Source organism: Eublepharis macularius, chromosome 17 (assembly GCF_028583425.1).
Source record: "Eublepharis macularius isolate TG4126 chromosome 17, MPM_Emac_v1.0, whole genome shotgun sequence".
Taxonomy (NCBI): domain Eukaryota; kingdom Metazoa; phylum Chordata; class Lepidosauria; order Squamata; family Eublepharidae; genus Eublepharis; species Eublepharis macularius.
In genome coordinates this window covers 28,694,377-28,720,287 of record NC_072806.1, presented here as the reverse complement: position 1 = coordinate 28,720,287, position 25,911 = coordinate 28,694,377, and the positions used below count along the sequence as shown (strand labels likewise).

At 49.0% G+C, this 25,911-nt stretch overlaps 1 protein-coding gene across 1 annotated transcript; it reads left to right on the top strand.

The window, feature by feature from the left end:
- Window positions 1-1,980: 1,980 nt before the first annotated feature.
- On the top strand, window positions 1,981-25,034 carry SEZ6 (seizure related 6 homolog). The gene is made up of 14 exons (XM_055001564.1): window positions 1,981-2,095; window positions 4,009-4,194; window positions 4,294-4,462; window positions 5,525-5,691; window positions 7,922-8,116; window positions 11,459-11,597; window positions 14,957-15,153; window positions 15,851-16,045; window positions 18,152-18,343; window positions 22,298-22,495; window positions 22,997-23,035; window positions 23,279-23,399; window positions 23,474-23,576; window positions 25,002-25,034. Exons 1-14 carry the CDS (start codon window positions 1,996-1,998, stop codon window positions 25,032-25,034), a joined length of 2,034 nt encoding a protein of 677 aa, XP_054857539.1. The 5' UTR covers window positions 1,981-1,995.
- The last annotated feature ends 877 nt before the right edge of the window (window positions 25,035-25,911 follow it).

Below are 25,911 nucleotides of genomic sequence, written 5' to 3'. Positions count from 1 at the left end.
TTTCCTGTTTCTCTAATGCTTGGCTTCACTTGCTCTACAAAAGGGGTCCTATATGATTCCCCCCACAACTGCAGCTTCACCCAAATGTTCTATCCGTGCCAGATTCAGCATTCCACTTCATCTCATATTACAGAACGTGGCTTCAGCTGCCCCCTGCGGAGGGTTTCTAGCTTCCTTAAGTGGAAGTGTCCTATGTCTGGCATGGGCTGGTAGGCAAAGGGCCTGCTCCTGGGGGCAGGATTTGGGGGAGGGGAGGGACCACCATGATATACAATGCTAAAGAGTCCACTTTCCAAAGCCACCATTTTCTCCCAGGGAACTGATCTCTATAGTCAAAATCAGTTGTAATTCCAGGAGATCTCCAGAGCCCACCTGAAGGTTGGCAACACTAACAGACGAGAGGGTTAAGAGTCAAGAACGTATGCAGTCTAGCTGCTTCTGATCGGCTTGTCTACTGAACATGGCTAAAGAAGCACTTCTTCTGCCTGTGAAGGACCAAGGGCAGGCAGGGCTCAGCAGATGAGCTGCCCTGGACTCTATGCTCAAAGCCACCTTCAGGCATAGAACAGGGCAAAATCAGGCTGTATTGGCAGGCAGGCTGTAGCCTCTGATTGGCTAGGACACCAGGAGGCTGGCTCCAGCTTGCCCAGAGCCCTCCAGGCTTCCTTGCAGGAATGGCAGCCTGCAGACTGGGCCAAGGAGAAGGCTCGTATACTCTCTAGGGAGCTGCAGGTTTTCTAGGGAGCTGCAGGTTCATGAAGTGATTGGCTAGGATACCTGGAGGCTGGCAACTCTGCTTGCCAGGATTCCTCGTTCTTGTCCACCCCTACTCTTGCTGGATGGGCCCTTTCCAGTGGTGGCAGACGCCCTTGCAGTCTGGTCTACACCTGCAGGGGACCTGAGGTGGCAGAGCCTGATGTGTCTGAGATGGACTGGGCCATGTCTGGCTGCAGGGGGATGGTCCAGACTTTGATATTCCTCTGCTTTAAAAGCAAGCAGAGCTGGAAGAAAAGTGAGGTCCACGTTCTGGGCTTGCTCTGCTAGCTTCTCACGGGCATGGCATTTTCCTGTAACGTAGGGGAGCATTCCAAGAGGCATGGTGGTGATTCATTCTGCCACCTCATTCTCCAGAGTAAGAATAAGTCCTTTGCGCCTGGGAATAGCCCTTCTCTGAGCAGCCAGTGTGGTTGAGCCTTCTGCTTTTTTAATTTATTATTCATTTACTTCATTTATACGCTACCGTTCGCCTCCGCCTTATCCTCACAACAACCCCGTGGGTAGGTTAAGCTGAGAAGAGGTGTCTGGCCTCTTTCAAGGCTTTCCATAGATATTGACAAGCAAACGCCTCTGTTGGCATGCAAATGCTCTTCTCCAGGGGTTCAGAATGCCGCCTTCTCACCGTAATCCTAATCCTGCTCCCAGACTCTTTTTTTGCTTGGTTTTGCTCCTGCCTACAGGGACCCGGAGAGGCTCATGTAGGCAGCAGGGGACTGCTGGTGAATGTGGAAGCTCTCCTGGCTGGGTGGGTCTTGGGCAGGGCACCAAGGGGCGCAGGGGAACAGAGTGCTCCCGCCAGCCCTTTGGCTCTGGCCACTTAGAATCATAGCATCATAGGGTTGGAAGGAACCTCTAGGGTCATCTAGTCCAACCCCCTGCACAATGCAGGAAATTCACAACTCCCTCCCCTTCCCCACACACACCCAGTGACCCTTGCTCCATTCCCCAAAGATGGAAAAATAACATTAGGATCACCAGCCAAACTGGACTGGGGGAAATTGCTACCTGACCCCCAAGGTGGCAGTCGGCATTTCCGTGGGCATGTAAGAACTTAAAAGAGAGAGAACTTATAAGTTTGTGAATGTGCCACAGCCACAGGCTTTCTCACGCTTGCTTCCTTTGCAGGTCCAGAATATCAGCCTTGTGGAAGGTGAGACGGTCACCGTGGAGACCCTTGGAGGGGTGGAGCCTGTTGCCTTGGCCAATGAATCGTTTCTGATGCGTGGGCAGGTAATCCGTGGCCCAAACAACCAGGTGGTGGTTCGCTTCCAGAGCCCAGCACCTGCAAATCCTGGAACCTTCCATTTCCATTTCCAAGGTGAGGATCATGTTGGGGGGGGCATGCCATGATCTAGAGGCTGCCTTTCAGCTACCACTTGGAAGGGACATTGATCAGGCGCTTCAGAAATAGGGGCAGGAGTTGTGCAGGGGGAGGGCATAGCACAAACAATATATCCCATCCTAAGATTAAGCTTGGGAGGTCGCCTGAAGAAACCTGAATGGCAGCAAGTAAAGACTGAGAACAGATAGATGCATGGTTAGCTTAGGAAATTTGCTGCCACATGATGTGGGGAAGGCTATTATCTTATGATGAAAAGGGGCACTGCGCTGGGACAATAATCTATGATCGGATCTTCCTGCCATTTTCAAAGAACTCCATTTCAGGCCCATGAGCTCCCCCATGCAGATTGGGGCTGAGCGGGGAGGAAGAGAGGAAGGTTGATCCTCCCACCCTGCCCAGTTTTGCCTCTCAGACCCCTCTTCTCCCCGCTTTGCAGTTCTAGGGTAGAACTATGCAGGGGTGGGAGGAGTAACCCTTCTCTCGCACCCCCAGAGTCTAGGTCCCAATCAGAACTGTGCAGTCATGGGAAGATACCAGGAAATCTGAGATTGCCATCTTGCCAAATTCCTCCTGTAGTTGATGGAGGGGTGTGTGTGTGTGATTGTACAAATTCATGGTGGGCAGGTCTATCAAAAGCTATTACCTACGACAGATAAATAGAGCCTCCATGTTCCAGGGCAGTGCACTTCTGCTAGGGATAAACAACACCCGAAAACTTCCCTGTCCAGGCTGGGCTGGTGGGTTTTCCAAAGGCATGTGGATGGGGGAGGAGGCTTCGGTCTAATCCATCAGGCCTCCCTGCTATTGGTGGGGGATAGGCCAAGGGGCGGCCTTCTCCAATGGGATGCAGCCAATGCCATAACCTCCCCCCCGCCCCCCCCGCTCAACCCGTACAGCCAGCACAGGGCTGTCTCCGCACCAGGGCTTCCCTTGCAGCTGCAGCACAATTAGCTAATTGGGAGCTTGCTAATCACTGCCGGAGCTAATCGCCGATGCTGCCAGGTTAAAGCGGGCACCCACCGAAGAGACACTTAATGGGGAGCTAATTGGTCCCAGCAATTAAAGTAATTTGCATGGAGCGGGGGGGGGGGTTGCTGTCGTGTCTCCCCCATCGTGCATGGCTGGTGTTGGCACCTGCATACCTTTTCACCCCTCCTGCCTCCCCTGATACCAGGCAGTGCCCCACCACCAAGTCTGTGCCAGTCGATAACGCTTTGAGTCAAGTATTCAAAATTCCCCAGAGAATCCTGGCAAAAGCCTCCTCTGAGATAGTCCAGCCCCACTGCCCCCTTCGTTTAGTCTGGGTTGCCAACCTTCACGAGGGACCTAGAAATCTTCTAGAATTACAACTGATCTCCAGACAGCAGAGAGCAGTTCCTCCTAGAGAAAATGGCTGCCTTGGAGGGTGGAATCTGCAGCATTACACCCCGCTGAGGTCCCACACCTCTGGGCCCATCCCAAGCTCCATGAATTTGCCAGCCTGGAGCTGGGCACCCACCTTCAGCTCACACACCCACAGCACAATGTATTTATTGAATGACTTCACTTTCAGACCGGCTTTCTCACGGAGCCTCAAGGAAGAGGATCTCCTTGCCCTCCCCTCTCCCAGCCCCCATGGGGATAATGCCTCAAATGTCTCGCCCCACACTTCATTATCAAACCCTCCACAGCTTCATCAGCCCTCAGAGCCTTGCCCGGCTCACCTAGGCAGGGAAGAAGGGGACGGAAGGGACTGCAGCACGTCAGATGGGGGGGGGTCACCTTCTGGAATGCTCTCCCAAGGTGAGATGCCTCACCTGGCATCATGTTCCAGTCAGCGTTCCTCCACCCAAAGGGAAAGCAAGCTTCATTCACAGCTGCCAGCATCAATCCTTTCTTCCTTTCCACAGCCTATTTACTGAGCTGTGCCTTCCCTACACGTCCGGCTTACGGCGACGTCTCTGTCACCAGCTTGCATTCTGGGGGTAACGCCTACTTCTCTTGCGCCACCGGCTACCAGCTTGTGGGCCAGCCTCACCTCACCTGTCTCAATGCCACACGCCCCTTTTGGAGTGCTCGGGAGCCAACTTGTGTCGGTCAGTGAAGGTTACAGCGCCCAGGGAAGGACTTGGGGGATTGGGGTCTTCCCCATTCAGGCTTTCGTCCAGCCCTCTGTCAATCCCCTCTCATTGCAGCCGCTTGTGGTGGAGTGATCCGGAATGCCACAGTTGGACGCATCGTGTCTCCGGGCTTCCCTGCCAGCTACAGCAACAATCTGACTTGCCACTGGCTGCTGGAGGCACCACCAGGGCAGCGCCTGCACCTCCATTTTGAGAAGGTTTCATTGGCTGAAGATGATGACAGGTGAGTGTGTGGGAGCCTCCCCTTCCCCGGACGGCCATCTTGGGGCCACCACAGAGAACTCCTCTTGTCAAAGCCCTTTAACAGAGTGATTGGTTGGCAGAACAATTGCCTCTTCACTGGGGTGTGGGCCACTCCTTTGCGTAAGAAGCTGAAGCTCTCCCACCTCCCTTTGCATGACTGTCTGGAGTATCTCTGTCCCGCTTCTTTGCTGCCAACAATGGCTGCAGACATTGAGTAAGAGAGTAGGACCACTGCCTTTGAAAAAGGCGACTCGGCCCACTAATATAAGCAGCCGAAACTCCAGCAAACCCGGGCCAAGTAAGAAGGCTGCTGTGGTAGTCACGGCAGGAAGCAAGTGATAAGACAGTGGTGTGTCCATATCTTACCTCTGTTTCACTCTTGGAATACATAGGCAAAGATGTACGATGACTTTGGGTGTGTCCTGCTCAGGATAGATGTGAAAACGGACTCAGGGTGGAAAGAAGGGTAGAGAGAGGACTGAAGGCCCACCCTGACTCTGTTCTCATGGCCCAAGCAGGCATTGTTTTGGATCCCACTGCTGCCACCATGCACAGTTCAATGGGCTGCCCAGATGCCGTGAAGTGGTGAAACACAGAGCCGTTTCTATTGCTCACATGATCAAGTGTCTTTATATTGGACCACTGCAAAGAATGCTACTAGACTCCCCATTTCCCCAAGCCTGTCAAGAGGAGGCTGGGATTTGAAGCAGCAGCCTCTTAATCTTTCCCTTCTAGCAGCACAGGGAAGGCTGATGCTGATAGGTTTTCCTCCTAGTTTCAGGCATAACTCTACCCACAACTTGACTGGAGAACCTGGGCCTTGCCTGTAAAGTTTTACAGCGGGCTACAAAGCCCCTGGGCTTCACAGCTATCATTTTTCCCCTCCCTGCCTGCCTGCCTGCCAATCGTCTACCTCTCCTGCTCCCCTGCAGCTGGGATTCCATCTGCAGCACCCTGTTCTCCTGGCTGCCTACATCCCAGTGCTGAATGCTCCCCGCCCCGGTCTGGTCCCTTGGAGGCATTCTCTCCGTTTTCCTTTCAGGCTCATCATTCGGAATGGAAATGATATTGAAGCGCCCCCTGTCTATGATTCCTACGAGGTGGAGTACCTGCCGATCGAGGGTCTGGTCAGCGCGGCACGCGGCTTCTTCATCGAGCTGACCACAGACAGCAGTGGCGTGGCAGCAGGCATGGCACTGCGCTATGAGGGTGAGGAAAGAGGGCTGCCAGGAAAGCCATATCCGTGCTTCTGTCCAATGACTAAGTGAGCGGATCCCAACCAGCATCCCAATAGAGAGATATCCCAATCAGGACTATGGACCTCATTTAAACCAAGGTAGAAATAAAGGCATAATAAGAGAAAAGTTTATTGGAGAAAACTCAAATAATCGGATGTACTTCAGACAAATCTGGCAGAATGCATACCTCGCAAGGCAGGCACCCACTTTTACACCTTCTTACAAACAAACTCATCAGAAAAAATGTTTACAATAGCAAGGTAGTTTACAAAAGACAAACAAACGTAAGTCAGTCATCTCTAAAAAGTTGGTAGGCCATATAAACCATAAGGGGTGGCATTAAACTCCTTTTTGGTACTCCTTGTTATTTCTCGAAGAACTAGAGGGATACATTGGTGAGATGATAAAAGGAGTGCTGGAAAAACAAAGTCAACCAAACATTTTCAAAGCCATGTCCTGTTGTAAATCTAAAACACTCTTTTGCTTCCAGAGAGAAACAGTGAAATGAAAATGGAGAAAAGGGCAAATAGGATAAGGTAGCCGAGACTCGTCCCATAATGCCCTTTGAAAGGAGCAAACTCAGAGGACAGCTATAGCTAAAACAATGGCCATTTTCACACTGCTTACTGGCCACGGAACATCGCGCCGAGCTCCTGGAACGACAGCGTCTTCCTGGCGTGATTTCGCACAAGAACGGCTGTTCTCGCACGAAATCGAGCCAGGAAGACACTGTTGTTCCGGGAGCTCGGCGCGATGTTCCGTGGCCAGTAAGCAGTGTGAAAACAGCCTATGTGACTATATAAAATCCCTAAACGCTTTACTCAGCTGACACCCCTCAAACTAGCTGCCCGGTTTTCTTGTCTGCACATGGGTGTGCTCAGTTCACATGCTCATTGTCCTATGGGAAATGGACCCTCGGGCTATTCTTGAGAAGGAGCTGATCTAGCAGTTTTCTTTTCTTTTTTATTCCATATGCTGTTGTTGTCACCAGTTTGGGTTTATCTCAGTTTTGTTGCTGTTGCCAGTAATGCTTTTTATACCAGTGAGACCCTGTTGATGCCACAACAATGCTGAAAGGCGTGCCAAGAAATATTTGATGCATGGAAAGAGAAGCTGTTGCAAAAAAATTAAGACCAACAGGTTCATTTCTCACAAAGGAGAAGCAAAACCAGAATGGAGAGACTCAAACTGGTCCCAACAGCTTTCAGAATTCAGCCTTGTGCCAAGCAGCCAGCAGAGTGAGGGCAATGGAGGAGAGGGTGCAGGCACCCTCTCGTTGGAGGCGTCTAGCAAGTCTGCAGTGGGCACACAGACACCTCTGCTGTCCAAGGAAGTAGGTGGAGCTCTAAGCATTTATACTGGGCATGGCCAATCCAGAGGCTTCATACTTCCTGCCAATCAAACTTGCATGCTGCAATTCTTTTTTCTGCCAGAAGAGGGCTCTGAGCAAACTCAAACCGCGGTAGCTCACCTGGGTGTTGGGCCACAAGGGTCAAGCCACGGTGGCCAGTAAGGAAGGCAAAGGCTGAGGACCCATCATGTTGCCGCTTACTGTCTCACATCACCGCAATGTCCAAATTTCCTATGCTCTTCACTTGGTTCTGGGGGTGGTGGAAGGTGCCATCAAGTCATAGCTGACTTATGGCAACCCCTGGTGGGGTTTTTAAGGCAAGAGACTAACAGAGGTGGTTTGCCATTGCATGCCTTGCAACCACTGTCTTCTTTGGAGGTCTCCCATCCAATTACTAACAAAGGCTGCCCCTGCTTTAGCTTTTGAGATCTGACGAGATCAAGACTGCCTGGGCTATGCAGGTCAGGGCATGCTGGTACTAGTATTAAAATAAGAAGATCCTTATTGGATCGGACAAAAGGTCTATCTAGTGTAGCATCTGGTTTCACACAGAAGACAACCAGAATGCCTACAAGCAGGACCACAGAAGACAAACACTTCTCCCTGGTGTTAACTCTACCCAGGCACCTGGCATTTACAGATATTAATGTTCCATTTAGCCGTTGTGGCTAATAGCCCTTGATAGAGCTCTCCTCCATGGATTTGTCTGATCTCCTTTCCAAGCCATCTAAGCTAGCGGCCATCACGGCTTCCTGCGGCAGTGAGTCCCACAGGTTCATTGCATGTTGAATGAAGATACTTTCTTTTCTCTGTTCTACACCCTTCCTCCCTTCCCTTCAATCCGCTGCAGCCTTTGAACCAGGGCACTGTTACGAGCCATTTGTCAAGTACGGGAACTTCACCACCAGCGATACGACCTATACTCTGGGGACCACAGTGGAGTTTGCCTGTGAGGCCGGCTACACCTTGGAGCAAGGCTCTGTCATCATCGAGTGTGTCGACCCCACCAACCCCCAGTGGAATGAGACGGAGCCCGCCTGCCGAGGTAGGTCTGTGGAGCTTCCTGACTTGAGGTTAGACTAAGTACCTTGCTTCTGAGGTTTGGGGTAAAATTTGCTAGGGCTGCCAACTCTGGATTGGAAAATTCCAGGAGATTTAGGGGTGGAGCTTGGGGAGGATGGGATTTAGGAATGGGAGGGACCTCAGTAGAGTATAATGCAATACAGTTCACCCTCTGTACGAGCCACTAGTTTTCTCCAGGGGAACTGATCTCTGTCATCTGAAGATCAGTTGTAATTCTGGGAGATTGCCAGGCCCAACTGTGAGGTTGGCAACCCTAAACTTTGATGAGCCTCCAGGGTATTTATTTTGAAAGTGCATAGGCCATCTCTCCAGATACTTCCTCAAGGTGGCTAACAAGATTTTTTTTTAAATCAGCAATAAAAGCATAAAAAATTCATAAAACTCCACCATAAAAACCATCAATAAAATAATTGATAAACTAGAGAAAACTGGAAAGATAAAATGACAGAATATGTGGCAATGGCAAAATTAACAAATTATATAAGAAGAAGACCTATTAAAGAATTTGAAAAGAAATGGGAAAATGACTTCACCTATTATAGATAAAGATGAGAAATAAAAGATAGGAACAATGTAAATTTGGACATGAACTTTGACTAACAGAGGTGATAGAAATGCTGTTTACTTTAAGTTTTAAATTTTTCAGAATAGGGGCATCGCTCCCCTGATGAGCTCTGTCTTAAAACTCCACCCTTCCCAGGCTCCACCCCATAACCGCCAGGAATTTTCCTACCAAGAGTTGGCAACCCTACCATGAACGGGCATTTAAACAGCATGAATAGTACAAAAGAGGCGACAGGCCACTCCAATGTAAGACACAAAACAGCACTCTGGTGGGCCATAAAACAAAGGATGGGATTAAATTTCATGTAAAAGTCTGGCTCAAGAGAAGTGTTTTGGCCTGGTGCCTAAAGGAAAATGGAGCAGGCACCAGGAGAGGCTCAAGGTGCCACCTCTGAGAAAGCTCTGCCTCTGGTCACCACCACCAGCCTCACTTCTATGGGTGGAAGCACAGAAAACAGGGACTGGGCTGAACAGCTTAACTGCATTAAGGAGAGGATAGTCCTTCGGGTACCCCCTTTCCAAGCCTTTCTGGACTTTAAAAACAAGGACACGTGCTTAGAATTGTGCTTGGAAATGAATGGACCTGTGACCCCTGCCTCCAGCCCCTGTCAGCATCCTGGATGCCCCATTTTAGACCAAATGGCATTTCCAGACCGTTCTCAGAGGCATCCCCATGTAGAGCATATTACAGTGCTCTGACCTGTATGGGATCAGAGACTGGATCACCACAGCCAGATCACATCTTTGCTGAATGATCATAGTCAAAGAAGATGCTGCATGCCCCAAAGGAAATCTGAACCTCCAACCACAGGCCAGGATCCAGAAGCACCTTTGGGCTACGAAGCTGCTCTTTCAAAGGGAGGGCAGCCCCCCCAGGACAGGCTCACTTTTCCTTCTGAGTGACCTCCTCTTTGACCAGCAGCGCCTTGACCTCAGTTTATTGCCCTCGTCCATCCCAGTCCCTTCTCCAAGCATTTCTTCAGAATTTCCACATCCCCATGTTACTCAGCTTTAGAGAAACAGAGTTGGGTGTGAGACACAGACTGGTGCCCCCTCATTCCAAATCCCTGGACAATTCTTTCCAATAGTTTCATATAGGCTGTTTTCACACTTCTTACCTGCTGCTGGAACATCGTGCAAAACCCCCAGAAGACAGCATCTTCTTGTGTGAAATCGCACCAGGAAGATGCTTTCATCTGGGAGTTCTGCGCAAAATTGCGTCTTCCTGGCGCGATTTCGTGCAAGAAGACGCTGTCTTCCGGGTGTTTTGCGCGATGTTCCGGCAGCAGGTAAGATGTGTGAAAACGGCCATAGATGTTAAAATGCTGGGGGAGGGGGGGATGAACCTAGGTGAAATCTCATCGCATAAATGCCATGGGGCATGCAGCAGTTTGCCATGCAGTCAGTGCCATCATCTGAAAACAGCTGGCTGGGTAAGAGTGGAGCCACCTTATCATGGCACACACACACCACTCCCAACTCAGCCAGTATCCCCAGAAGGATACCATGCTCAATGGCACACACGGCCCTGAAAGGTCATTCTCCGGATGCATATCGTCAGTCATGGCAACCGAGGCTGTTTCCATCCCAATTCCGTGGCTGCATCCAGATTCAAATGGGTTAATTTAATCTGTCTCCTCCAAGGTACCTTGAAGCTGAGTGGCCATCACCCACTTGGGCACCTTGCCCAAGAATGAAACGTAGGCCGCCAGGTGGCAGTTATTTAGGTCATTTGGATGCCTTCTTCAAGGTAAGAGCTTTTCAGAAAGCTTCTGAAATAAGCTTGATATTAGACCTCTTCTTCAGAGGTCATCTTTGGATCAGAGGAAAGTGAACAATTATCGACCAGTGTCCTGCCTCCCTTTTCTGAGCAAGGTGACTTAGCGGGCTGTGGCAGAGAAACTGCAGGCATTTGTGGTCTGACCCATTTCAGTTGGGCTTCAGGCCTGGATTTGGGTCTAAAATGACACACACAAGTCAGTGGCCCTGCTGGCTGATCTTCGCTTACAGAGCTGCTAATTCTGCCACACCTGTCAGCAGCATTTGATACAGGCGACCACAATATTTAGGTGGACTGACTGCATCAGTATTTGTGGCATTGGCTTCATTCTTTTTTGCTTGCACAAAGCAAAGAGTTTTCCACAGGAGAGGCAGAATCGGCTAGTTGGGATTTGCTGTGTGGGGTGCCCCAAGGGAAACCTGTACCGCTGTTCCTTATACATACACACACATACCCAAGGCTCATTTCGAGGGGGAACACGCAGGAATGCAGTTCCAGCAGTTCCCCAAAGAGGTCACATGTCAGGTGGCCCCGCCCACCTGAATCTCAGCCATTTTGGGCCCGTTTCAGCCTGGATTGGGACCGAAACGGCCTAGATCGATCAGTCTCCCACTCAGCAGCGGCCCCATCCTGACCATTTTGGGCCCCTTTTCGGCCATTTTCAGCTCCTTTTTGCCATTTTCGGCCCAATTTCAGCCCTGAATGGCCAGGATTGCATCCAAAACAGCCAGGATATGTGACATCAGGGAGTGTGGCATGCAAATCAGTTTTGCTAATGACACACTTCTGGTGATGGCAAGGGTGTGGCATATGCTAATGAGTTATGCTAATGAGTTATGCTGATGAGTTCCTCCTGCTCTTTTTCTACGAAATGACCCCTGCACATACCTGTCTCTGGCTGCCTTCCTGACACCTGCACAGCCAAGGACCCTTCTGACCCCTCTTTTCTGGATCCCACAGCAGTGTGCAGCGGGGAGATCACGGATGCAGCTGGCGTGGTGCTTTCTCCTAATTGGCCAGAGCCCTACGGGAAGGGTCAGGACTGCATCTGGGGATTGCACGTGGAAGAGGACAAACGCATCATGCTGAATATCAAAGTGTGAGTATACCACTGATGTTGTGCCACGTGTGGTACCAAGAAATCCCGGATGCAGTGGAGAGGGGTGGCAATGGACTCCCCAAGAAAAAAAATCTGGGGAAATCTGCGGGTGAAAACTCTCTCTGTGGATATATTCTTAACTCTCATTTGCCTTCAGAAACACTTTACTTATCTGGTACTCGTTTAGGAAGGCAAAAAGGAGATATTTGACGACTACATTTTAATGTTGGGGGGGAAATGAAATTGTATTAAGGATTAATGTTTGTTTCTCATTTTGGGATGGCATCTGGTGATCAGTGTTCACTCCTTGAAAGGCCTATAGCCCCCTAATACCTGACTTAGGCACTTTCCCCCCTATCAGCTCATAATTTCCCAGAGGTATTTTTTTTTAAAAAATGAAATGTGTTAACGGTTCACACTTCCTTCTTTTAACTGCTACATCAATGTTAAAGTAGCTATAATGTTGGCAAATGAGAATTTCCTTCGTGGTGGGTCAGTGAACGGTGGGTTTGTCTGTGATGATTTTCCCGCCTTTTAAAAAAATGGTGGCAGACACAGGGCCCCAACTGACAGAGATGAGAGGAACTGTAACTCTCTTTTCATACTTTTTTTTCTTCCAAGATCACCACACTCACACACCAGCTGTTTTTACCTGTTCAGGGCAAACACTATGAGTACCCATAAATTTTCCTCAGCACAGGTCACTTGGGGGGTGGCAACTTTTAGCAGGAAAATAACAAAAGGTGAAATAGTCCCACTTCTCACCACAGCGTCCTTTTCCAGACTGATCCTTTGAATCACTTCCTTTGTGGATGCTATAGGTTTTTAAAACCACAACTAGACATACTGTTTTGTTCCATCACTGAGCTGCCAGTATCTTGAATTGGCAGTGTTCCCTCCCACCCATCATTTGCTTTTGGGAGTTTTAACAGGCTCCAATAACCAATTAATAGGGTTGCCAGCCTCCAGGTAGTCACTGGAGATCTCCCAGAATTACAACTGGTCTCCAGGCCATAGAGATCAGTTCACTTGGATAAAATGGCTACTTTGAGGGGTGGACTCTATGGAATTATGCCATGCCAAAGTCCTTTCCCTCCCCGAACCCCACTTTCTTCAGGTTTCTCCAGGTTTCACCCCCCAGAGCTCCAGGAATTTCCCAACTTGGAGCTGGCAACCCTACTGATTAACTGTAAAAAAAGAAAACATGGGGAGTGTGTGTCTGGGAGGGGATCAGACTGTGCATGTCTAAAGCATCCCCCCAAACTGAATTTCCTAAATACAACTTGAAGATTTCAAAAGCTCAGGTTTGAATTTGGGAAAACTTTGCCCTCTTTCACAGGTAGATAGATCAAGATGGGTAGCCACGTTAGTCTATCTGTAGCAGTAGGAAAGAGCAAGAATCCAGTAGCAGCTATAAGACTAACAAAATTTGTGATAAGATATGAGCTTTCATCAGTCACAGCTCATTTCTTCAGATACCAAATGGTGGCAGACACAGGGCTGCAACTGAAGAAGTGAGCTGTGATTCACGAAAGCTCATACTCTACCACAAATTTTGTCAGTCTTATAGGTGCTACTGGACTCTTGCTCTTTCCTACTCTTTTAAATGTGAGCGTGAAATTTTATCACAGGCAGAGAATAAAAACATGTCACACTGTACAGCCAAGTGTGAAAAAACTGGAAAATATTGAATGGATGTCTCCAGATCTCAGGTTTTTGTGTGTTTGTTTGTTTTACACCTTCAAATTTGGGAGTTTTGAGACTATAAAGATCATGCCAGAGGCTGATTGACTTTAGCACCCTGTTTTGAAACAATCACCAGACACCAGATGCCTATAAAAGGCTTTCGCAAGCAGGGTACAAAGTGAACGTATTGCTGTGTGTCCCTAGCTCTGGCAAGGGGAAGTATGCTGTGTCTCTGAACATGGAGATTCCATTTGATCAGGGCTTTTTTTCAGGGGGAATGCAGGGGAACGGAGTTCCGGAACCTCTTGAAAATGGTCACATGGCTGGTGGCCCCGCCCCCTGATCTCCAGACAGAGGGGAGTTTAGATCGCCCTCCGCGCCGCTAAGCAGCACGGAGGGCAATCTCAACTCCCCTCTGTCTGGAGATCAGGGGGCAGGGCCACCAGCCATGTGACCATTTTCTCTGAGGGCAACCCACTGAGTTCCACCACCTCTTTTCTCAGAAAAAAAGCCCTGCATTTGATTATTTTCCTTCTCCTCGATGAACTTGCCTAACCCTTTTACAAACCATCTAACCTAGCAGCCATCACCAAAGCTCGTGGTAATGAATTCTAAATGTTAACGACACACTGTGTGAAAGGGTGTTTCCTTTGTACTATCGACAATATGCTTTGTTGAGTGACCTTCAACAAGGGATTCCCAGAAACAGTATTCTGGGGGCATTTAGGCCTGCAAGGGGAGGGGGAGGCAAAATGTCACCCTCTGCAAGCAGAAATCCTTCTGCCCACAGAAACACTCGGTTGGATCCAAGCCCAGTTACAAAGAAAAAAAGAGACCATTTGAGAAAAAAGCCTCAAAGATGGCCTTGAAGTCTGGGTATACTCTGGGGTTTTTTTCTGGGAAAAGAGGTGGCGGAACTCTCAAGAGGGAAATGAGGAAGAAACACACGGGATTCTTTGAAATCATATTATTTTCAAGCACTATAGCTGAGTATTTTCAAGAGGTGCCGGAACTCCATTCCCCCACATTCCCCCTGAAAAAACGCCCTGGGTATACTTAAGGGTGAAAGGTAAGCGTAGTCCCCAGTGCAAGCACCGTCATTACTGACCCATGGGGGGACGTCACATCAAAATGTTTTCTTGACAGACTTTTTGTTACGGGGTGGTTTGCCATTGCCTTCCCCAGTCAACTACACTTTACCCCCTGCAAACTGGGTACTCATTTTACCAGCCTCGGAAGGATGGAAGGCCCAGTCAACCTTGAGCCGGCTACCTGGACCCAGCTTCTGCCGGGATTGAACTCAGGTCTTGAGCAGAGCTTGGGCTGCAGTACTGCAGCTTACCACTCTGCACCACAGGGCTCTTTTTTATACTCATGGGGGCACAGAATATTTAGAGCAACTAAGAGTCAGTTCAAAGGAGGAGTCGTTTAGCCTACTCAAGTTATCCGTCTTTTAACTAAAAATGCCCAGAATTTCTTCCTCTCCCACACTTTGTTCCAGCTGTAGTTGCTTTCATATCACTATTCTTAACACATCTTTTTTTGCCCCCTTTATGCAAACTGAGGACATTTGTTTTAGAATAGAAATTCCCTGCTTTGGAGATAGCTGGGAAAGAGCGTCACAAAACCATCCACCCCCCCTTGCTGAGAGCTGTCCTGCCACCTTCCTTCAGGTTGTGCCTGGGCAAGGGAGATGTGCTGACCTTCTACGATGGAGATGACCTGACGGCACGCATCCTGGGCCAGTACTCTGGCCTCAACCGGCACTTCAAGCTGTTCACCTCGACCGCTGATGTCACCATCCAGTTTCAGTCTGATCCTGGCAGCAGCGGCTTAGGCTACCAACAGGGATTCATCATCCACTTCACCGGTGAGCATCGTGTTTTTTGGACATTTGGAAGGCACTGTGCAGTAAAAAAAAAAACCCAGCTTTCTCTGCTTAATTTGCCTTTTTTGTAGAGCAGCAAAAGAAATCCCGAAAGAATCTGAAACGTTCACTTTGAACATTGTACACTGCTTGATTCTACTCAAGTGCAGGATTCAGCAATGGAAACAGAACTGAACTACTGAACAATTTCAGCAGTTGTGGTTACAAAAAAGTTAGTTAGGAGGCAGTTAGATCATATGCCCAATTCAAAGCTGCTGGAATCAGCAGCTCCAGGCTGAGTTCTCCTCCTCTGTGAAACTTACCCTGTGTCATGAAATAACATTTTTTTGCATTTCTCTGCATTAGTGGGAGCCAATTTGGTGTAGTGAGAGCAATAGGACTCTAATCTGGAGAACTGGGTTTGATTCTCCACGCCTCCACCTGAAGCCGGCTGGGTCAGTCACAGCTCTTCCAGAGCTCTCTCAGACCCACCTACCTAATTATCATGAGGATAATAATAGTACACTTTATAAACCGCTCTGAGTGGGTGTTAAGTTGTCCTGAAGGACAGTATATAAATCGAATGGCATTGTTGTTGTATGGAGGGCAAGGAAATATGCTAGAGCGCTTGTGGCTGGCCAGGGAGCAGGCCAGTCCAATCTCCCCTCTTGCCAATCAACATGTGCCCTTCCTCCCACAGAGGTGCCCCGCAATGACACATGCCCTGAACTGCCAGAGATCCCCAATGGCTGGAAGACTGTGTCCCACCCAGAGCTGATCCACGGTACTGTGGTCACCTACCACTGCTATCCTGGCTATGACTTGGTGGGTACGGAGCTCCTGATGTGCCACTGGGACTTGACCTGGAGTGGGGACCTGCCCTCTTGCCAGCGAGGTGAGTACATGGAGGGAAGGCACGCCTGTGCCAGAGAGAGAAAGGCCACACCTCCTTTCCTGCATGTTTTGTTCCCCCACTGATTCAACTGCTCTCTTTTATCTGAACCCACCCGATAAGCAAAGAGGGAAGTTGAGAAAGGGGAGAGCACTTCCCAAGCTTGGGATAGCTCAGGAGCAGGGAGTGTGTGTGTGTGTGTGTGTGTGTGTGTGTGTGTGTGTGCGTGCGCGCACATGTGCACACTGAAACCATGGTTGCTAACCGCCAGGTGGGACTTGGAGAGCTCCCAGAACTACAGCTGATCTCCAAACTACAAGATTGGGTCCCCTGAAGAAAATGGCTGCCATGGAGGGCAAACTCTATGGCACTATACCACATTAAGGTCTCTCCCCTCCTCAGGCTCCACCCCCAAATCTCCAGGAATTTCCCAACCTGGAGTTGGCGAACCTAATTGAAACTGGAGGCACACTTCACTCTGAATACTCAAGAAACACACAAATATTTTCTGGATCAGCGCTTGGAAGAATGGGCAGGCATCCACCCGTCCTTGCAAACTCAAGGATAGCCCAGTTTTAATGTTACCCCTCGGTGCCCCACCCACCCCTTTGCCCAGTCGTTTGGAGTCTGGGGATGGGACAAAGCTTTCTGGACTCCCCCTGGCCTGTCAGCAGGCTGCATCAAGGACTGGCACTGCACCGGGTCTCCTTGCTCAGCGGAGAGTTGGGGCATACATGCATTCAACAAAGCGGCATCATTTTGCCAAGTGTATACTTTGGCCTCTCTTTACTGGGGCCTTTGTCCCAGTACACAGTTTGGGGATGGCAGGCAATGAGAATGCAATTGCCCGAGCCTGTCAAGTTTTGGTTATGCTATGAGCTCCCCCTGCTGGCATTGTGTAGGCCTTGCTAGGCCTGTCATTGCAAGGGGGGTGGTATTCATTCAAAGGAACAGAGAAGTGCATTCTTTTCAGAGATAACATGAATTAGCAGGGCAGGATTTACAAAGAAATCCCTTCTCACTCAAATTCTCTAGCCACTAAATTACTGTTTACTAAGTTTGTGTTAACCTAATTGGAAAAGGTGTTTTTTTGTTGCTGTCGTTGGCAACTTTCCCAAATACTGGAATGAATGCAGTTATTTTTAAAGGAGAGTGGGGGTGGTAGAGTGAAACTCAATAATATCACCTTCAAATGTGTTGAAAAAAGTGAAGTTTTCTTGAATTCAGAAATGTTATTAAATTTGTGCAATGTTTCTCACCAGCTTACAAACAGAGGGTGTTGTCCTAGGTCAAAGAGGACCACTGGCTCACTTTGCCCAGTAATGCCTCTGCACCAAAGCAATGGCTCTCCAACGCTTCAGTCTCTTCCAGCCCATTTACCTGTGTTGGCATTACCAAGGTCTTGATTTAGGTTCTTCTGCACATGCATTCTATCAAGCCCCTTCCTTACCATAATAGTAGAGTCCAGTAGCACCTTTAAGACTAACCAACTTTATTGTAGCATAAGCTTTCTAGAGCCACAGTTCTGTTTGTCAGATTCCTTATCATACTTGATCATTATTGTAGGAAAAAATGTATTGACAAGTTATAAACAATTGTCTTGTTAGCAGGGCTTTTTTTCAGCAGGAACGCGGTGGAACAGAGTTCCGGAACCTCTTGAAAATGGTCACGTGGCTGGTGGCCCCTCCCCCTGATCTCCAGACAGAGGGGAGTTTAGATTGCCCTCCGCGCCGCGGGAGTGGCGCGGAGGGCAATCTAAACTCCCCTCTGTCTGGAGATCAGGGGGCGGGGCCACCAGCCATGTGACCATTTTCTCCAAGGGCAACCCATTGCGTTCCACCACCTCTTTTCCCAGAAAAAAAGCCCTGCTTGTTAGTCATATTACTAAAATCTGAACTTCATAAATATTTTTCAGATGTGGTTTTCAAAGTTTTGCTTCATTCTGAATTTTTGTGCAGAAATGTCAGTCCTGCCAGTTAGGGCTCTAAGCATCGAGGCGTGGATGATGCCCAGCAGACAGGGAGCATAAATGGAGCCAGTGTAAGGCAGATGTCATCTTCCATGCCCTGCCTCACTTGCTCTTCTATCCTCTTTCTTCTCTCCATATAGTGACCACATGCCGAGATCCTGGAGACGTGGATCACAGCCGCCGCATGGTCTCCAGCAGCAAATTCCCTGTTGGCTCCACAGTCCAGTTCATCTGTGACAAGGGCTACACGCTAGCTGGGAGCGGAATGATCACTTGTCATGATCGACAAGCTGGAGATCCCAAGTGGAGTGATCGTCTTCCCAAATGCATCCGTAAGTCAGGCTTGATATGAATGGGGTTGCTCATCAGGGACTGATTCAGAACCTCCATGTCCGAAGATCCAGAGGAGTTAGCCGTGTTAGTCTGTAGTAGCAAAACAGTAAAGAGTCCAGTAGCACCTTTAAGACTAACCAACTTTATTGTAGCATAAGCTTTTGAGAGCCACAGCTCTCTTCATCAGATGCAACTTTATTGTAGCATAAGCTTTCAAGAACCAAAGCTCTCTTCATCAGCTGCATCTGACAAAGAGAGCTGTGGCTCTCGAAAGCTTATGCTACAATAAAGTTGTTTAGTCTTAAAGGTGCTACCGAACTCTTTACTATTTTCCATATCCAAAGAAATTCTTGCTCTCTGTGCGAGGTGTTTGGGGGAAAGGATGAGAGATGGCCCTAATTTTCCTGTCTTCCAAAGGCATCACGTGATCCGGGGGCTGGAGTATTTTCCTAATGAGGCAAAAAAACTAAAAAATATGGAGCTTTTCAGTTTAGAAAAAAAGATGCCAAGAGAAGGCCGTGGCACAGGCATGGAGGAGAGAAAGTGGAAAGAATTTTTTTCTCCCTCTCAGTTTAGGAGCCCTCGATGAAGTTGATGGGTAGTAGATACAAGAAAAGAGTTTCTTGAAACAATGGATGCCGAGAATAAAAAGGCTTTCTTTCAAGTTATGTTCCAAATAAGAGGAAGGAAATGGCGGACCTATTCCTCAGTGAGCTTGGTGAAATTTTAATGGGTAACAAAAGGAACTGCTCAAGTCCTGCTCCATCTCAGTCATCTCCCAGAAGAATTATGCACAGCCTAGCAAAAGTGGTGTGAATGGTGAAGGCACAGGACACCAACTCCAACTGATAAGGAGTGGCTCAGGGAATGCCCGGCTACTTGAAACGAGTTCAGGTCTTCTGGGCCAGATGAAGTGCATCCTAGGTTGCTAAAGGAACTTGCTGAGAGACTCAAAACTTCTGTCACGATGCTGATCTTCCAAAAAGAGAAAAGGGAAGATACGGGAAACAGCTGACCCATCAGTTTGACGGTGATGCTAGATGGAATTTTAAGGCCATCTCTCTATAAGGATTTTGGAAAAATTGCGGTGATCTACAGAAGCCAGTATGGGCTTGTTAAGAATAAATCCTGCTAGATCAATCTTAACTTGCTTTTCAACTGGGTTACTAGCCTAGTGGATCGTAGAAATGCAGTGCATGTGCCATACCTTAACTTCTACAAGGCGTTTGATGAAGCTCCCTTCTCCCCCTGATATTTTGGTGATTTAAACACGGGCCATTGGACAGGACCATTCACAGCTGGTTGGAGAATCGTACTTGAAGAGTGCAACTCAACGACATTTTGTCAAGCAAAAGGGCAGGTCTTGAGTGGGAGGCTACAGGACTCTGTCCTTGGCCTGATACTCTTCAACATTATTATCAATGGCTTGGATTTAATTTAATTTATTAGATTTGTATTCCGCCCTCCCTACGCCAGCAGGCTCAGGGTGGATAACAATTTGCATGCAAAGTTAAAATTACATCAGATACCATTTTAAACCATAATATATATATATATATTATATATATAATATATATAATATATAATATATATATATTATATATATATATATATATATATATATATATATATATATATATATATATATATATATATATATATATATATATATATATATATATATATATATAGACAGAGCGTTCCACTAGGCTGGGGCCAGGACCGAAAAAGCCCTGGCCCTGGTCGATGCCAGGCAGGCCTCCCTAGGGCCAGGGACCTTCAACAGATGTTTACCATTGGAGTGAAGAGTCCTCTGGGGTTCATATGGTGAGAGGCAGTCTCGTAGATATGCCAGTCCCAGTCTGCACAGGGCTTTATAGGTTAATACCAAAACATTGAACCTGATTCAGTACTCCACTGGTAACCAGTGCAGCAGGATGAAGGTTGCAGGGAGTTTTGATCATATCTGCAGGTGACATAAAACTGGGAGGGATAACTAGTGCCTTAGAGGACAGCGATAAGATTCGTGATGATCTTGATAGATTGGAAAGTTTGGCTGAAAGTAACAAAATGAAATTCTGCAGGACAAATGCAAAGCTGTGCATTTAGGTAAAAAAAAACATATGGTGGAAACTTGACTTGACAGCAAGACATGTTTAAAAGGGTCCCAGTCTCACAATCAATCACAAGTTGAACAAGAGTCGGCAACGCGGTGCAGCTGCAAAAAAGGCTAATACAATTTTAGGTTGTTTTAATAGATGCATGACCCTGACCTGGATAGGCCAGGAGAGCCTGATCTTGTCAGATCTCAGAAGCTAAGCAGGGCCGGCCTTGGTTAATAATTGGATGGGAGACTTCCAAGGAAGACCAGGGTTGCAGAGCCAGGCAATAGCAAACCACCTCTGTTAGTCTCTTGCCATGAAAACCACACCAGGGATTGTCAAGGGCCGGATTTCATTCAATAGAAGCATGGTGGCCGAGTCATGAGGAATACTCATTTCCCTCGATGCTGTGCTGGTCAGACCTCATCTGGAGTGTTCTGTCCAGTTTTGTTTGTCTCCCTTTAAGAAGGAGGAAGATGAACTGGAATAGGGTTCAGAGGAAGGTGATGAAGAAGATTGTGGGTTTGGAAAACAATCCCTGCAAGGAAAGATTAAAGGAACAGGGTATAAGTTTAGCCTAGGGAGGAGAAAAACCAGGCACTTCACAAACCAGGAGGCCTGTTCCTGAGGAGAAGAACCAGACTTATTCTCTGCTGTTCCAGCGGGCACAATGCAGGAAGGGACATTTTGCTTGAACGTTAAAAGAAAATTCCCAGTGAACAGTGAAAGCGGTTCAAAGATGGAACCAGTTACATTGGAGGGGGGGGGGGGGCTGTCCCTTGCTGGAAGTCTCCAAGCAGTCTTCTTGACAGAAGTGCTCTAGCTTTTGAATTTCCTGCATCAAGATTATTGGACTAGATGGCCTCTGGGACAATGAATAATTAACTTTTGGAACTTACTGCTGCAAGATGTGATGACATCCACTTTCAAAGAGGATGACACAAACTGGCAGAAGAGGAAAGGTCCCTCAAAGGCTATTTACCATGATAGTTAAATGGACTTTATGATCAGAAGCAGTATAGTTTAAATATCAGCTGCTGAGAAGGGGCAGCCATGGGGTACCTCTGGAGGCTCTGTATGCCTGCTGTAGAGCTTCTTGCATGAATGGCTGGCCACTGTAGGAAATGGGATGCTGGGCTTGATGGCTGATGGGACTGGTCCAACAAGGCAATTCATGATTGGTCCACCTAACTCCCAATCTGTCAATGAAAAGGACTGAAAGGAGCTTTTCGGAGCAGACAACTGGGGGAAAGGGCTTTACACAATTCCTAATTTAAATTGCCCCCAACATGCAGGGATGGATGGCAATTATCTTTTGCAAAAGGGCAGAACAAATTCAGATGTTCCTCTTAATAAAAGGTCAGGAAGTTTGGGACTCAGGCTGGGCTTTTGATGAGGGACACTCAGTGCAGAGGGACCTTGCCTGGGTGGTTATCAGGGGTGCCCTCTGGCTCCTTACTCCCTACTGTTGTGCAGTGGGCAGGTGGGGAGAGGAAAGGACAGCCCCAAAGACTATTGCTAGATTCTGTTGTGGATATTTCCCCAACCCTGTGCCAAGGTCAACTGCTTTCTGGAACCTGAGAGCCAGCTTGGTGTAGTGGTTAAGAGCGCGAGACTCTAATCTGGAGAGCCGGGTTTAATTCCCCACTCCTCCGCTTGAAGCCAGCTGGGTGACCTTGGCTCAATCACAACTTCTAGGAGCTCTTGCGACCCCACCCACCTCACAGTGTGATTATCATGAGGAAAATAACAACACTTTGTAAACCGCTCTGAGTGAGTGTTAAGTTTTTTCCTGAAGGGCGGTATATAAATCAAATGTTGCTGTTGATGATGATATTCTGCTTTTCCTAGCGGAGGTCTACGAGCCCTGCCACAATCCTGGCATTCCTGACCATGGAGCTCAGAGTCCAGAGAAGAGGGTGTACCAGGCAGGGGCACTGCTGCGCTTCTCTTGCACTGCAGGCTACACGCTGCTGGGCGATGCCACTTTGCGCTGTGTGCCAGGTCACCCTTCCCAATGGAATGGCACCCCACCACTTTGCAAGACAGGTAAGTCTATCGGAGGAGTCCATTATCCATAGAGCACCATTGACAATTTCAGGTGCCCATTCATCAGGGGAGGAGGATTCGGATCCAAAAATGCTTCACGCTATTTCCCCAACCCTATGCCAAGGTCAACTGCATTCTGGAACCTGAATGTATTGTGCAAATACATTTCCTTATTTGCAAAACGTATTCCACCTCCAAAGGGACGACAAGAAAGTCTGCAGAAGCACGGTTACCTTCTCTCTTTAGCTTGTGAGATTTCACTGTTAAGTGCTGGCTTATGTTACCAAACATCTCTTGGCAGCCATGAGGACTAGAAACTTGGGGATGGGGGGAAATCCATGCTTACACAACAGGATCACAGATATAGAAAAGGCTCACAGCTTGGAAAGGGCACCAGCACGCTGGTGTACTACAATAGTCTGGGGGTGGGTTCCTGGAGGCCCGAGCCCTGCTCAGCCTGGAGCCCCGCCCCACAGCCCTCCCCTTTCACTTCTTTTGCAGCCTCCTCTGAGCAATTCTACACCAATCGCAACCTAGATGGTAAGAAGGAGGGCCACGATCCATTGGCTGCCAGAAGGGTTCCCTGAGCCAGCTTTGATACTGAGAAGGGAGGGAGGCTGTTGCATGCTACAGGCCTGTTTCTGGCCCTGTGTACACCTCTTCTCCCCTCTGGCTGTGCTGGATCCCATTTGCATGATCTCCTTGTCCCCAGGTTATGCCCCCCCCACTTGGTGAGCAGAGCTCCCCTTTTATTTGCCCCTATTGTTTTCTTCTCCCCACTAGTTGTGGCTAAAATGACACCCGCTGGGGACCTCCTGGAAGGCTCAAATGTGGCCTTTGCCATCTTCCTGCCCGTGGCTGCTGTGGGACTTCTCCTGGGCACCCTGTACCTCTACGTCTCCAGGTAAGTCACTATTTCAGTGGCCCAGAATCCTCCAAAGGGGGCGAAGCCTTGAGCATCTTTGTGTCTCCTTGCAGGCACCAAGGAAAGCCGTCGCTCCAGCTGCCCCTGTCCGGTTCCCACCCTTATGATCACATCACTGTGGATTCAGCCTTTGAAAACCCCACCTATGAAACCGGAGTAAGTGCCAACTCTTTCCTGAGGCCTGCTCTGGGGCACCCCTGGGTTGGGGGCCAGTAGGAGGGGATCCCTGACAGAAAACTTCCGTATCGCCTGCAAGGGGCAATTTGGGCACTCTTTGGTCCCCGGCTCAGTCCCTTATTGGGAGTGACTTTATCACAAGAGCCACATTTGGGATGGAGCTAAGGTGGAGGGAGGGGCAGGGAGCCACAGAGACTCAAGATGCTCCAACAGGGGGCTCAGGCAAAGCTTTTCCCCCTTGGGAACCTCCCACCAGCCCTGTCTTGGCTCACCCGGAAGAGCCATCCGTTGAGGAGCAAGACTCCCCCCAAAGCCTCTGTGGCTGTTTCTGTTGGGGGACTAGGGTCGCAGAGTGCGCCAGATTGAAAGCCTGCTGCTGTTTGGACTGGGGAGGGGGCTTGACTGCCTTTCCCAATCCGAAGCTGAAGAAGTGACCCTTCTGACCGCCTGGCACAATGTGTGTAGAGGGTCAGGTGGGGGAACAAGTTTTTAATGCGTGTGTGTGTTGGGGTGGGGGAAGGATCAGTAGGCAGGTCTTTCAGCATTGAATCCCAAGGACGGAATACATAGACGGGGTTAAACTTGACAGATTTTCCTGGGCTAGCTTAAGATGAGACTGGAGTGTGTAAATTTGGGGGTTTCACAGGCTTCTTCATTACAAGATGAGAGAGATGGCAAGATTTCTTTTAGAAAAGGGCAGAGATAGGTTATGAGTAGCTGGAAAATGCATAGTTAACACATCAGCCTGGGTCACAGCATTGGTCCGTCTGCCTTATCTATGACTGGCTCTCCAGAGACTCAGACAGAGACCTCCATGCCCAAGGCACTGAGGTTTGCAAAGCCGCAGGCTCACTGTGCGGGCTTTGACCCTTCCCTGACTCACAGTGAAATCCTAAGCAGAGTTACTCCAGCCTAAGCCCACTGAAATCACTGGGCTTAGACCGGAGTAACTCTGCTTATGATTTCACTGTCAGAGTGGGAAAAGAGGGCTGCTTTGTGAAACCAGACTGTGCTACCACCAAGGAGCTTGGGGAGTCATTGGTTTGCCCATGTGTTGAAAGCTCCTTATGTTTACAGAAGATTCAGCAGAGGAAGAGCTTTGTGAAAGCTGGCGCATTCCTCTGCTCACTAAGATGGGTCAAGAGGAAAGGTGGGGGCATATCTATTTGAATAAATAAACAAAATACAAGAAATGTAATGTTACCTGCTCCGTATGGTATGGAGTGGGGAGTCCAGTTCAGTGTTGGGGGCTCTAACAGGGTTGGTAGGGAGAGGGGGAGCTGACCTTGTTAGCTAGAGCAAGGTGGGGGACGGGAGGCAGACTTGGAGGGGCTTTGGGGGTGAGAGGGGAGGGGATGGATTCTTTGCTGCTGAAATGACAAGCAAGCAGCCAACCTCCTGCAGGCTTTTTCCTCTCCAGGAGATGCGGGAGTATGAAGTTTCCATCTAGGGTGGTGCCGCCCTCAAGGCGGGAGCCAGAGGGGCAGGCCCCGCTCCTGAACCACGCTGCCCTCCACCCTCTTCACACGCCAACGATCGACTGACTCTAAGGTCGGCTGACCTGACCACCTGCAGCGGCAAAGACCAGTGAATACCTCCCACCCGTCCCTCAAGATGGATCTTCTGGGGAGAGAACTCGGAACTCTGTGCCCGCAGTGGCCCCCCTCCCCCTCTAAGGCTTCCTCCCTTTCAGGCCGAGCTCTGGAATGGGGTCGGATCTGTGCTCGATGTGGCAGGTAGCCCTTGCCTGCTTCCACTAACATCCCCCCCCCCATACATCTTTGGAACGTTCTAGAACATCCTGACCAGGTGCCACCTGGTTCCTGCTTCCACTCTGTTGAACCACCCTCCGCAGCCTTTGCCAAAAGACTCCCCAGAGGCCAGAAGCTTCTGAACATGTACAGGAAAGGGGTTTCAGGAGCCGCCCCCTTCCCTCTGCTGAAGTTTGCTTGCACCTTGAGTTCAATTGCCCACCTAGGTCTTGCTCAAGCAAGAGACATATGTATGGAATGTGGATGCCTTTTCTCATGAGTTGCGGGGGGGGGGGGTCACATGCATCTCTCCCCCCCCCCATTTGGCTGCCAGGTATTGTCCCTTTCTCCTAGCAAAGAGAAAGATTTGGTGGAACACAGCCTCACACCCAACGTCCCTTCTCGAGAGAGCCAATGGGGCTGGGCAAAGGTTGCTTCTTCTTGCAGGGGTGTGGAGTCCAGGGAGCTGCCGCTGGGTGCGGCTAGAAGATGGAGCGGCCAGAGTTGGACTGTGGGAGCCCAAGCCTAGCAAATGGCAAAGAAGAGCAGCGGGCACGATTGTT